The sequence below is a fragment of the Chinchilla lanigera genome, unplaced genomic scaffold (assembly GCF_000276665.1).
Source record: "Chinchilla lanigera isolate Chin_1 unplaced genomic scaffold, ChiLan1.0 scaffold00010, whole genome shotgun sequence".
In the NCBI taxonomy this organism is placed as follows: Eukaryota; Metazoa; Chordata; class Mammalia; order Rodentia; family Chinchillidae; genus Chinchilla; species Chinchilla lanigera.
The window spans coordinates 33602269-33616417 of record NW_004955411.1 but is presented as its reverse complement, the minus strand read 5'-3'; the positions used below and the strand labels follow the sequence as shown (position 1 = coordinate 33616417).

The 14149-nt window shown below is 42.0% G+C and overlaps 1 protein-coding gene across 3 annotated transcripts in view; it reads right to left on the bottom strand.

The window, feature by feature from the left end:
- The window catches only part of Lace1 (lactation elevated 1), a 231154-nt gene that overhangs the window by 1304 nt on the left and 215701 nt on the right, over positions 1-14149 (bottom strand). For 2 of the 3 annotated variants that reach the window (XM_005377845.2, XM_013510900.1), the window contains exons 11-12: positions 5128-5268; positions 1614-1727 (exon numbers count right to left, since the gene is read on the bottom strand). In XM_005377845.2, coding sequence (XP_005377902.1) covers positions 1614-1727; positions 5128-5268 — 255 coding nt within the window. The remainder of the gene's footprint in view (positions 1-1613; positions 1728-5127; positions 5269-14149) is intronic. The other variant, XM_005377846.2, reaches the window with a different exon arrangement.

Sequence of the window (14149 nt, the reverse complement as noted above, 5' to 3'; positions counted from 1 at the left end):
CACTAAGTGGACTTTGACCTTTCCTTTCTTTCCATATCAAGTCCTATTGTGCTTTAAAAAAAAAAAAAAAAAAAAAAATGTAGACTCTTCAGTTCACCTTCCCCACTGATTCACTATGATCTTCATTACCTGCAGGTTACACACATTTTCTGATTTCTTCTTGTATGAGTGACCCTAACAGCTGAGCTTACTTTGGTCTCTGTCTAAACCCTGATCCTAGGGGAAAATTTTTAAGGGCCTATGACAGTAAGGGGAACCTTGTAGAACTTTCAGTGATAACAAACAGCCGGCTGCAGCGTGTGTGCCACAGGTTCAGCACCACTGGTGTTCTTCTGAATTGTTAAAGACAATATCTGGATGTAAGTATTATTCTTGGGGAACTTACATTTCAAATGGCCCCAGTCCTAGAATTTATAAGCAGCTATTTCTATACTGCTAAGGTCTGAAAGTGCCAACATTTGTGTGCTGAAGCCTTGACCCCCAAGGTGATGGGATTAGGGATACAGCCTTTCAGATTTATTAGGTCTTGAGAGTGGATCCCTCAAGAATAGAATTGCCCCCTTATAAAGGAGGGTCAGAGAGCCCCTTCTGCTATGTGTGGCTTATATTTTAAACAAAGACAGCGCACATGGAACCAAAAGCAGGCCTTCACCAGGAACCAAATCTGGCATCTTGATGTTAAACTGCTGAGAAATAAATTTCTCTTGCACATAAGCTCCCCCCACACACACTTTATGGTGTTCCGTTACAGCGGCCTGAACAGACTAAGACCTGTAGGTTTAAGTAACCATAGTTTGAAAGTTCACTTCATAAAAAATTACTGGCCTCGTTTTCCCACACTCCTGAGAATGTATAATTTCTACTTGGGTCAGTAAGAAGTGGATCTCCCTTGAGTGGGTTTTGAGTTCTGGGCAGGAAGAATGGTGTTTTCATCCACAGGGTTGTGTTGATGATTTTATACTTTGACTAGTATTTCCACTATGAACAGTTGAGAACTATACCCTGTAATATTCTTACAGAAGAAAGGAATGCAAAGTCACTTCTGCTTGGCCTGAGGTTAATCTAGACTCTAAGCTCCGGAAGAGCTGGGCCAACATCAGTTTGTTCCCTAAAGAGTGTCCCCAGAGCCGGCATCAACAGTGCTCCAAGGATGTTTGCTAAGTGAAGGCTGGAATCGAAGCATACATTTCATCTTAAGCCGGAGCACTCCCTGGTCCTGGACTAGTCAGCTCGCGTGCTCGGATGCTGTATCATACACTGCAGTCCAGGCATCGTGGAAAAGTATCAGAAATGGCAGTGGAATGAGCCTGGAGCCACAGCGCCCTGGTGCCCGGCTCCTGCCCACTATGACCAGCATGTGACTGTGGGCCTGTAGCCACCTCTTGGACTTCCTTCTGCCATATGGTCACGAAGGTCTTCTACTGTAGGGTGCAATTGTCTACATTTAGTGATGCTAAATGTAGTTTAGTAAGTTTGCTCCATAGCTTTAGAAGAAAGCAGCAAATCAACAGTTAACTATCTACTGCATTCCTTCTTCAAAATGTAGCCATGTATCAAACCAAAAACAATTAAGCTGTTTTATAATAAAAAGAGATTATGTTAATATTACCTACCTGGCTCAGCCCCAAATCATCCATCAGTATTCTGCTTTGCTCCAATTCACTGTCATGATGTTGATGCAAAAATAAGCTTGATATAGGAGTTGAGGCAGAGCAAATTATACGCACCTGAAACAGGGAAAATGCATAAACGGTGCTACTCTTTACATTTCACAAGTTGTGTGTAAGAAAAATCCCTCGCACAAGAAAAGAATCTGTTCCATCAGGGAGTCTGAATCTTTGCTTTTATAATTATTTTTTCCAACAGTTTACGGTTAAGTGATGTTTGATGACTGCCTAGTACTTTCCAAATATTTCTGCACAGCTGCACACCATACTGTGAGGTAAGGCGCGTAAGTTTTATTAAGAGACTTGCGGTCCACAGAGGTCTCAGCTCAGACATCAGCCCGTTTTCCCATTCTAAGTCCAATGCTCTTTCCGTCACTGCTATGGTTCATCCCCTGCAAAATCCATGTTGGAACTTGATCCTAATGCAGTTGTTAGGAGGTGGGACCTCAAGAGGTGACTGAATCAGAGGGCTCTGCAGTGATCTGCTCGAGCCTTGCTCTTGGGCTCTTCAGTCCCCAGACGTGGAAGAAATAAATTTCTACTATTTATAAATCACCCAGCCCGTGGCATTTTATTAGTGGCACCCACAGGCGAGGGCAACTTCACCCTGCTGGTGACATCTGCGCCTGGCCGTCTGGAGGAGGTCTCCGTGTGTATCAAAGCTACTCTCAGATGCACAGTGGGGTGGTTCCCGCTGTGCTGTGCAGCTGCCAGCTAAGGTCAGAACATGAGTCCTCTACCTAAGCCTGACACCAGCAACCTGCCAGGACATCAAGAAGGCCGACTTCCGCATTAACGTCCCTTCGCTACGTCAGCATTTCAGTGGCATATCTTGATCATATTTTGGAAACAGCTTTTATGTCTTTTGTACATGCCCTATCTGCAAGTTTAAATAGAAAACATACGCCTCTTGCTGTTTAAAAAATCCTGTATTTATTTTCAGGAGTCACAGTTATCCTTTACAAGTCATTCTTTAAATAAACACATCAATACTTCAAAATAACACTTTGGCATTTGGAACTAACTTTTTCCATATCCAAAAGGTCTTCTGTCTCCTCTATAGATTCTTTCAATCACAAATGATACTTTCTTTCATGATTTAGATGGAAATGCCATTATTTCACAAATTTCTGTGAATGTGTTCTAGAATAATGTCTGTTAACTGCTCTCAATTTTTGAAGTATGGTAATTTGGACTACATTCTGAAAAGACTGTAATCTCTAAGCGTGTGGTTTAGCGGCAGCAAATGCTAGGAGAGCAGCTTGGGAGTCCTGTCATACTGCGGATGAATCTTCCTCTTTTATGTAAGAAGTAGAAAAGTGGGAGTGAGGCAGGGTTAGCGGGTAGGACTGAGGGTGGGGCCATAGGTGTTAAGGTTTATCCAGCTGAAATGTGTAACAGTGAGATTGTCCATCCTCCAATTTTAGGACCAATCGCCTACTCCACCATTTCTTCTGGAAGCCTTCATCCCATAAACACAGTGACCTCCTGGGTCACACCTTTCATTCCACAGCCCCTGTGCGTAGTGCGCGAAGTCTCAGCAGAAAGGAGCCACCCACAGGTGATGGGCCTTGATCTCTCGGCCTGCACTTCTCCTGACTACCTGATCACGCGTGTGTGGCCCCTGGGAACAAGCAGCAGATTCTGTGGCCACTCCTGGGCCACTGCACCAGAGCCTGCACTTGCTGCATTCATGCTCGGCCCACCCCTTCCAGGGCTTCACCATCGGCTCCCCACCCTGGCCACCCTTCCCCTGTGCCGAGTTCCCCCCTTGCACTTCTGAGCATTTATAAGGAGCACGGTCTTGGTTACTTTTCTCTCATTGCTGTGACAAAATACTTGACACCCAAAATTAAAGAAGGAAAGGTTTATTTAGCACACAGTTTGTGGAGGTTTCAGTCCATACTCGGCTGGCTCCAAGGCAGAGTAGCATGTGGCAGAGGGCAACAGTTCATGGCGGTGCAAAACAGCAAAAGCAGCAAGAGCAAAAGGGGGAAGTGGCGGCAGGCAGCCTCTTTCCCTCCCCTACACTGTATGCAAACTACCTGCCCCAGGGCGGGTGCAGCCCTCACATCCATAACCCCATGGACATTGGACCATGGATCAATCATAGACTCTAGAAGCCCGCCCCATGACTGCATGAGGCTTTGTGGGGATATCCAGACACAAACCGTAACAGGCACATTGAACATGCAGGTTCCGGGGCATAGGGCTGGTCCTGCTGTGCTTCCGCGAGGATGAGGTGGCCTCTGGAATCCAGATTTGAGGTACCTCCATGGGTCTCAGGGGACTTCCCTGAGCCCAACCCTACGTTCCTGCTCCCTCCCTAGATTCTCCCAGTGCCACACTCTTCTCTGTCCAAGACATCACCCGGCAGTCGTGACTGGACTTGCCGGAGGATATGGCATTCATGTGTCTCTGGCACTAGGCTATAAGCTCCATGAAGACAGTCGCTGTGTCTCACTTCACTTCCACTGAATCTCTCCCGCTTGGCGCTGGGCTTGGCACCATGAAAGGCTGCTGCACGAGTAAACGAAACTTGACAATTTCTCCACTCCCTGCCAGCAGTCTGTAATCGCCTCTTTCCCCAAAGGCCCTTCCCTTTAGACTTTCTGCTCTACTTCTGTACAAGAAATGGGCAGGAAAACCATGTATCTAATGGAAAATAATGCTTCACTCTTATTCAAAGCTGTACACACACCTTCACTGTCGGCGTGTATTTATATACTATGACCTAGAGCTCACTCTGTCAGATAACGTTCTCAGTGCTTTACACACTCCCGCCAGCCTCACAGCGATCATGTGCAGTAAGAACCATTACTGTCTCCTTCTAGGGAAGGCAACTGAAGCTCACAGAGACTAACCCAGTCTCCAGGACGGACAGCCTGGCCACACGGCCTCGCCTTGGCCACTGGGTTACACTGGCCTTCATGAACAGACAATGGCCCGGCAATCAGTGCTAAAACATGTGGGTAAGACAAATGCAAAGAATAAGGCAGTATAAGGCCGGGTGCTAGGGGAAGAGTGCTCTGATGTTGCGGAGGGCCCTTCCGTCATTCGTTTATTTATTTATTCTACCAGTCCAGCCATTTATTGAAGCAACACATATTTGCTGGGTACAGAGCCCGGGCCAGGCATTGTGTGGTGCATTACTACGGATGGCGCACACGCTCTTCTGATGGAATGACAGAATCAGCACAGAAGAGGGACTTGTGGTGGGAGCTTGACCACATGACTACCGCTGCTCCTGCTGACAGCAGCCAACCGCTGGAGTAGATGGATTAGCCTTGGTAGTGTGCAAAGACCCTCTGAGGTAAATGCTATCATTCCCTGTTCGCAGGTGAGGAAATTGAGGCACAGAGAGGTGAAGTAAGTAGTAGAGACAGGACTGCAGCCCAAGCCATCTCGCTCCAAAGGCCAAAATGTGTAATTTTGAAAAAAATATATCTGATCTCCTTACCTTGAAATCATAAAAATTATCAATGAGAGTTATGAATCTTCGAGCTTGGGTCCTCTTTGCCAACGTAAATTGTGGAATGTTCCGTAAAAATACTGTATCAAAATTCCTCGACAGTTCCAAATAGTCACTGGCTCCGAGTGGCTATAGTTAAAACAAAATTAAAAAAAAAAGAAAAGAAAATGAAAATAAACCAGTGCTGGTCACCTTTGGGTTGAAGTGTTTAAAACCTTTTCACCCTGTGATCTAGCTGATGGCTTTGAGTAACCTGACCAAGTAGAGCAGTGTTTTCAGAGCAGGCTGAGAAAACAGAGCATGTGCCCTGTGTGGCCTTAATGGTGAGCTAGGAGCAGTGATCTGTTTCTATTTCTAGAAACAGTGATCAAGAAAGCAGACAAGTGTGTGATGGGAGAGAAAGCGTATCGCTGACCATGGCCTCAACTGGCGTCCTAGGGAGCCCCATCCTAAACTGAGTCTTCTGTCTTTTTTTTTTATTATTTTAAAGAGAATTTTGGGGGATGGGGATTTAGCTCAGCGGCACAGGGCCTGCCCAGCAAGCACAAGGTTGTGAGTTCCATCCCCAATACTGGAAAAAAAAACAAAAAAAAGAGAGAATTTTTTAAAAAAGAACAATAGCAAAATGCCAACAACATAGAAAAAAACAAAACAAAGCAGAAACTATAAGAACAATACAGGGTTTCAGAACAAAATGATAGGGATTGACAGTGGTTGTTATATTACATATTTTTATCTTCATCCAAGCTGGTCAGATTACCAGATGTAAGAATGCAAGATTAATCAAACCAGTAAAGAGTATAAAAAATAAATACAAAAAAATTATAAGTGATATAGAGTTTCATCAAACAGGATGACAGGAATTCAACAATGGTTGTTTATCGAAAGGAACAGCTAACACTTTATTTATTTATTTATGATGAATTTTTGCATGCTTGTATTTGGTAATCTAAACAATGAATTGGAAGACAATAATACACAACATAACAACCACTGCTGAATTTCGTCTGTCTTTTTATTTGCATGACATACCTTACATTTGAACACGCTGTAATAAATCCTTCCTAAGACTCAACTGCTTCCTGCCACTATTGTTCAAGAGAGTTCACTTATAACACCCTGTGGAATACTGTCACACTTTTGAAGTAAAGACTGTACTTCAGTGTGAAGCTCACCAGTCACTGTTTTTAGTGTGAGGTACAATTACTGAAGGGAAATGCAGTATAAACACTGCTGTTCTCTGTAGGAACTTCTGCAGGTCTTTGGTTTTTTTGGTTTTTCTCCGGTACCAGGAACCGAACTCACGACCTTGCGCTTGCCAGGCAAGCGCTTTGCCGCTGAGCTAAATCCCCAGCCCCTCTGCAGGTCTTGAATGAGCATAGTAGACAGACCTCGAGGATAATCCAGAGCAGAATGCTACCTCTTGCTAGGAGGAGGGTACAGGACTCCAAGTCCACAAAATTATTCAGAGAAAGTGTTACCTAAGGCAGAAAGTGCTTATTTCTGAAAGATAAATTTGACTCATGAACACCATGAATGCCATCTGTAACACGTTCCTTAGGGTAAGGAACATTCCCAGGAATGTCACCTCTGCTCATTTTAAGTTGTGTGCGGGTGACTGCGGTCTGTCAGCAGCAAATCAGGAACAAAGGCTGGGAGAGTGTTTCTGGCCTTCACAAACTGGGGGAAGACTGGAGACTGCGGGGCTCCGGAGCCACGCTGAGGTCCTTCCAAAAGCTGCTAGGTCGCCGTGACCACGCCCTCGGATACAAGTGGCTGAACTGCTTCAATTTCTGGCAGAATCCATCAGTTCTCCTCCCTGTCCAGAAAGGTCCTTCTCACTTGGGAGCCTCTGCCTGAAAACTCCTTTCCTGGATGATGAGGGACAGAATCTGGAAGCCGCAAGGAGGAGGGGTCACTCTCACCTCAGCACCCATTCACGGAGGCCTACCATTATCCTCACAACCTGGAAGAGGACACACTCGGGGCAAAGGAGTTCTCACCACTCTCACCGAGGTGCACAAAGGTAAGAGCACACCCCGGGAGGTCAGTTCTGGAGAAGGAGTTCCCTCGGGACAGAGGGGTTCTAAGAAGAAGGCAGCGCTTATGGGACCCAGGCAGAGGGGCCCAACAGCCTTGACCAGACACCCTGGGAAATGTGCTTAAGGCCTCTCTTCCTCCCCTCCCCTCTTCCCAACTGGTTAACAAAGGGCAGCTGGAAGATCTTGCTCTTTCCGTTTTCCTTCCCTGGCCAGAGAGCCTGTACCCCTAGACCCTGTGCCTGACCTCAACTGAGACAAGCCACTTAGCTCAGTCCCAAAGGAAGGGGGAATGCTTGAGGGCACTGTGGGTTTGGGGGGACACTTTTGTTTTAACCCTAACATTCTTCCAAAGATACCTTTTAGCCAAGCCTGAAGGACTAGGACCTCATGTCCATAGAGAAGCCTGGTTCCGAACCCCAGTCTGTCACTGGTAACCGGGCACTTTGGGCAAGTTATATAATCTTTCTGTTCCTTTGCTTTCCTACCTAAACAACGAGAAGTTGATTCCATCTCACAGAATTGTACAGATTAAATAAAATAATGCATATACAGAATTTAGAACAGAAACGGAGACTTTGCATCCCAGTCACTTTGGCTACTTTTATTATTTTGAGCTCAAGTGATTGGGCTCAGTACAAATGAGTTGAGAATGTAAAGAAATGTCATTCTCAGTGGGAATCAGTTAATTTTGCTCCACCACCCACTGGATCTGAAACCCTCAATAAACCTCACTTAAGTGTCACAGCAGGGACCAGAGGAGTCCATGGAATCCCCATGTAATAAAAACAATTCTCAAAGGGAGACGGAAAGGCAAAATGGTATCTTCTTTGTTTAAAAAAAAAAAAGGATAATACATACAATAAGATGCTCATGCTCTGAACCCACACTATTTTTTGAGATCAGTTAGCACTGAATGTCTCATCTTTGGTAAAACAGAAAATATATGTGAACAATGTAAAACCTCATATTAGGTATTTAGTTATGTATAATTAAGCTTGCTCTTTATGCATGGATGTGATTTCTATCAGTGTAACTACAGCCCAAGGAAAATCATTATCAGAAGTGCACTGAAGTGCCTAGGGCAACTGAAAATCAGAATTTTGCCCACTCAGCTATTTTACAAATTATACACCTTTGTCAGTAGGTTCTGCATGTGCCATTATATCAGCAAATATTCTTCTCCCTAATACCACTAAATCAATTATGTGCTCATTCACATACAGAAACCAAAGCTTGATAGTTATCTATCTCCTTTAAAAACAATAGTCATTGGGAAGATGTGGTGTTATTATTTAACATGTGTAGTCTGGGATGATAAAACCGTCCTGGAGATGGGGAGCACCGGTGGTTTGCACGACAATGTGAATGCACTTAAAATGCCACTGAACCAGGTAAAATGGTGAATTTTATGTTATGTAGTATTTTACCATATTAAAAAGTCATCTTTTTAATAAAGAGAGATTACTGATTGCCAAGGAAGAGCACAAAGCAGTAGCAAATTTGAAAATATAATGAAAATGAAATGGACTAATTAAAGAAGGAAGCCTTTTTCAAAAGAAATGAGCTCCAACAGGATTAATTTAAAATTGGATTTTTTGGTAAATATTTTCTTACACTGACTTTGATGCTAAAGTGTCCCAAAAGTAACACTCAAAAAACCTTTCAGAATTGAATTTGGTGAGGATTCTTTACAGTCAGAAACACTATTTTTCATTAATTAAATTATACAATCATGGGTGAAAATACAGTAGAAGCTCTGATATTGCTGGCTCTGTCATTTTCAGTCATGTGACCCTGCATCAGTCTCTGAACTTTAGTTTCCTCATCTGTAAAGGAGATCATAATAGAACTTACAGGTGTATCCTAAGCATTCTATGTCTTGCATATAAAATAATAGCGGTGTAAGTGGCTGTCACATAGTTAAGTGCTCAATAAATGTCAGTTACTAGTTTATAAAATTCATGTTAGAAGTTAATAAAGTAATATATGCAGAGTATACTACTTGGCATACAACACTAAATAAATAATAATAAATAAATAACACTAAGTTAATAATATTTTATTAACTATTAATAACCTTTGCCTCAGATCATGAGGCCAGGTAGACTAGGTGAGTGAACAGCTAAAGTGGCTCCAGTCTGCTTCTGCTCTTCTACCCAAAAGGGAAGAGAAACTGGTCCCTCCCACTGCCTCTGGTCTCCAGAGATCTGTCCTGGACACCTCAGCTTCTCCATGGAGTCATAGGTAGGTGCCAAAAACAGCTTTTGGTTCAGGCCTTGTCTCCCTGTCTTTGGTAACATCATTACCACCACACCTGGGAAAAAGCCCCAGGCCCACATAATACTAGCCCCTAACTCAGTACATGGCATATAGGAATATTTATTGAATAACCTAATGAATAAATGTATAAATGAAACAGTGCACCCTGGGGAGCAGGCTTATATTCATACTTTTTTATACTTATTTGTCAAAAGAAGGAAGGAAAGAAGGAGGAAAGGAAGGAAGGAAAGAAGGAAGGGAGAGAGGGAAAAAAGGAGAGGGAGAGAGGAAAGAAAGAAAGAAAGAAAGAAAGTCAAAACAATAATCACAAGCGTTCTTGGTTCGAATAACCTATATCCAAGGCAAGCCTTTGTTGTATTTCCTAGTATATGCATAAGGCAAAAAATCTAGGAAGATACAGATCCAAAACGTGAAGAGTGGTTATCTCTGGGTGGTACAATAGAATACAAATTTTGTTTCTTTGCTGTATTTTTGACACCCCCTGCATAAATCTGTGTTACTTTTAAAGAGCAAAACAACTTTTTAAAAAGTGGGGGTCATTTTTATAATGCGCATTCATGTCTCATCTATGCCATCACAACATCGAGTTCAACATGGACATTTCTCTTTTTTTCCTGTTAAGTTTTCTTAATCCACTCATGTAGAATTTTCTCAGGGCCATTTACAAAGAAAAGAAAATGTAAGATAAATTAATTTTTTCCCTTTAAAATTTGATAGAAAGAAAAAGGATTGGATATTCGGGAGGAAGCCGGACTTTAGTTACATGCCCACACTCAGGTAACGATTCTTCACACTTGGACAAGAATGCGCTGGGGCTGGAGACAGGAATCTGGGTTCAGCCTGTGCTCCGAAACACGCACCAGAGTCCCACCACCCCATCAAAGTCCATGTGTCAAAGACCGTTGATGTCAAAATTCAGCTCCCTATTCAGGTTGATCCACTTCCATTTACATCATTCTTCATTCTGTGGTCTTCTTCGGGTCGCTCAACAGGCTGTTAGCGTTCCTCCTCTCCATGAAGACGACACCTAATCCTGCCGCATCTATATGTTGCCTCCACTCCATCCTTTCCTTCTGGCAGTTGAAATGAACCTATATGAGGCTTCAGGGATATGTGCCACTTTTTTTATCCTTTCTTCTGTATGTACAGTATTTCCCTCCCTCCCTCCCTTCCTCCTACTCTCCCTCCATCTCTGTCCCTCCCTTCTATGATTCTATGATTCAATTTGAACAGCTTTCTCTGATCTGTATCTACTGTTTCATCTTAGTTGTATTTAATGTGCTCTGAAATTTATCTATTGAGTTCTTGATTTGGTTACTTGGTGATTGTGCTTTACAGTTCTAGGATTTCCACTGGTTCTATTTTCAAAGTACTGCATTGTGTCTTTTTATACTCTCTAGATCACTGGTGGCAAGCCTGTGGCATATGTGTTGCAGCGGGCTGTATCCCTGAGAGCTCTAGAAGGTTCACTATCACTGCTCTACAGCTGTCCTAAAATTTCAGGCCTAGCTTTTCATGTCTTTAAATTCCTTTGATTATATATAATCTTACTTGTTTAAAATATGGACTCATAATTCAATATCTAGAGTACCTACTTTTATTGTCTGTTGATTCTGTTTCTTCTCATTCATGGTGTTTGCAGTACATAGTGATTACCTTCCTTGTGAGGAGCTGGTACATAATAAATCATAATTCTTCATCTCCTCCCCCTTCTCTACTTCTCTCTTCCCTCCATCTCCTGGTCCTCTTCCCATCTGCCACAGATCAACCTCCCTATTTCCTATTATCTATCTTTTATTTTGCTCTTTATTTATATTTTCAGTTTTACAATATTTAATCTTATGTAACTGATTTATTTCATATAACATTATGGCTTCAAGGTGAGTCCATTTTCCTACACATGATTCAAGCTTATCTTTTATGGCATAGTAGTATCCTACCGTGTGTAAATACCACATGTTCTTTATCTATTCATCTGTTGAGGGGCATGTAGGCCACTTCTAAGATTTACCTATTATAAACTGTGCTGTTATAAACATGGACATGCATGTAGCACTATAATCTGATGTCTTTAACTCTTCTGGCAAGATACCTAGAAAGGGCATAGCTGGGTCGAATGGAATTTCTATTTTAAGTTTTGAGGAATCTCCATCATACTTGTACTAGTTTCCATTCCCACCAACAATGTAGCAGAGTTCCTTTTTCCCCACAGACTTGCCAGTATTTGTTATTATTCAATTTCTTGGCAATAGTCATTCTTTCTAGAGTGAGATGAAATGTCAGCGTTGTTTTATTTGGCATTTCTTGAATGGCCAGAGATGAACATTTTTTCATGTATTTATTGGCCATTTGTGCTTTGTTTTTATTCTGAGAATTGTCTACTCATTTTAGTTGCCTATTTTTTTACTGGAGCTTTTATTTTGTGTGGGCCTAGTCTTTTGAGTTCTTTATAAATTCTAGATATTAGTCCTTTGTCTGAGGAATAGTTGACAATTTTTTGCCCATTTTGTAGATTGTCTCTTCACTCTGTGAGTTGTTTCCTTTGCTGTGCAGAGGGTTTTTAATTTGATACGATCCTATTTGTTGATTCTTAGTGTTATTTCTTGTATGACTGGTGATCTGTTCAGAAAGTCCTTGCCTATGCCTACGTCTTGAGAGTTTTACCTATTTTATCTTGCAGCAGATTGTTTACTTTAATATTTAGATCTTTGATCCATTTTTATTTTAGTTTAGTACATGGTAAGAGACACAGGTCTTGATTCAGTACTCTGTGCATGGACAGCCAGTTGTTCCAGCACTATTTGAAAGGCTATCTTTTCTGTAGTGTGTATTTTTGGCCCCACTGTCAAAGATCAGATAGCTAGATATGCCTGGTGTTGTTTCTGCATCCTTTATTCTGTTCCACTGATCCACATGCCTGTTTTTGTGCCAGTGATACTGTTTTTTTATCACTGTAGCTTTGTGATATAACTTGGAATTCAGGACTATGATATCTCCTGCTTTGCTATCCAGGATTGCTTTTGCTATTCTGGGTCTCTTTGGGTTCCATATGAATTTGAGAATTTCCTCTAATTCCTCATTTACAGTGTCCTGTCTCCTCATGCGTTTGGTTATTTTATACATGCTGGAGTTTATCTTTAAGGAAAAAATACTTTCAGGGGAAAATCCAGGCTCAAGGGTTGAAATTTTCTGAATATTCAGCTTATGCGAAGTCTGGCTGAAGTCTATGAGAAGACTGGATTGCTTATTGTACACACTTATTCCTAAGGTGCAGTTGTCCAAGGCTCCATCCAAAGGGTTGGAAGGCAGTTAATTAGGTCCTCAGCCTTGGTAGTCCTACTCTTTCACTTCTGTTCTCCTAATCCAGCAAGACTTCCAAAAGTAAGCTCAGCTCACCTCACCTCATTTTATAAAGAAGACTGGTTGTAGCCACCAATATCCATGTTTTACTCTTCTTGAGCAGACAAATAGGGTATCTTCTCCAGGTCTTTTGGATTTAGGTGCAGACATGTGACCAAATTCAGACCAGTAGAATGGGAGAGAAAGTAACATGATCACTTCTAGGCCTGACTCATAAAAACGCCCTACACAGAACCCTCACTTTTATTCATCTGCTAGCTAGACAGACAGGACACTGTGGATATAACAGAGCTCAGGGGACTTACAAAAAGCTGAAGCCTGGCTCCATGAAGGACTATATGGAGCAGATTCTTCCTGCCAGCCTGTACTGTATGGTACTGTAAGAAATACATATTTATTTGTTAAGCCTCTAAGTTATGGGGTTTATTTCCACAGTTAGCCCATCTCAATACTTACTTCATCTAATTAGTATACAGAGATAGAGTCCACCATTACTGAAAATATAAGATTTCCTATTGTTTTCTCATATGAATGAGAAATGTCAGAATTTTTTTCTGACAAAAAATTTTTCTTTAAATTGTCTTCAGATTATAATTTTAAACATTTTAATCAGGGTCTGCATTTAGCCATTTTAAGCATCAAACCTAAACTTTAAAAAGTTGTGTTTGCAGAGGTAAGTTTCTCACTACAAAGCTGAAAATATTTTCTTTATTTTTTGGTTTTTCTCTGGTACCGGGAACCGAACTCACGACCTTGCGCTTGCCAGGCAGGCGCTTTGCCGCTGAGCTAAATCCCCAGCTTCCTGAAAATATTTTCAAAGTTACATATATATATATATCAGAGAAGTATGTTTTCACCATGCCATACATCAAGGCTGATAAATTATCTTATCTAGTCTTGTGTGTCACACAAATGATACCCTTTTTTGTTTGTTTTTCTTCTGGTACCAGGAATTGAACTCACGACCTTGCACTTGCCAGGCAGGCACTTTTGCCACTGAGCTAAATCCCCAGCCCCAAATGATACCCTTTTTGATCTGTGGCATTCTATCAATGACACTAATAGCTTGATAACTACTGTTGCCTCTCACCCCCTCCTTCCTGGCACTGAGTATTTAAAGCTGTTTGGGGGCATTCCAATGTATTAACTAAAGAATTCTCTCGAGAATTATGACAATTTTAAAACATATGAGTGCAACCTGAGTCAGGTCATGCACGTGCACTGAACTGCAAGGGAACCCTGGATCAGAAGGTTGGCCATCAACTGATATAACTGCCCGTGTCTGAGAACAGCATAACTAGATACAAATCAAAAACTGCCGGAAAACC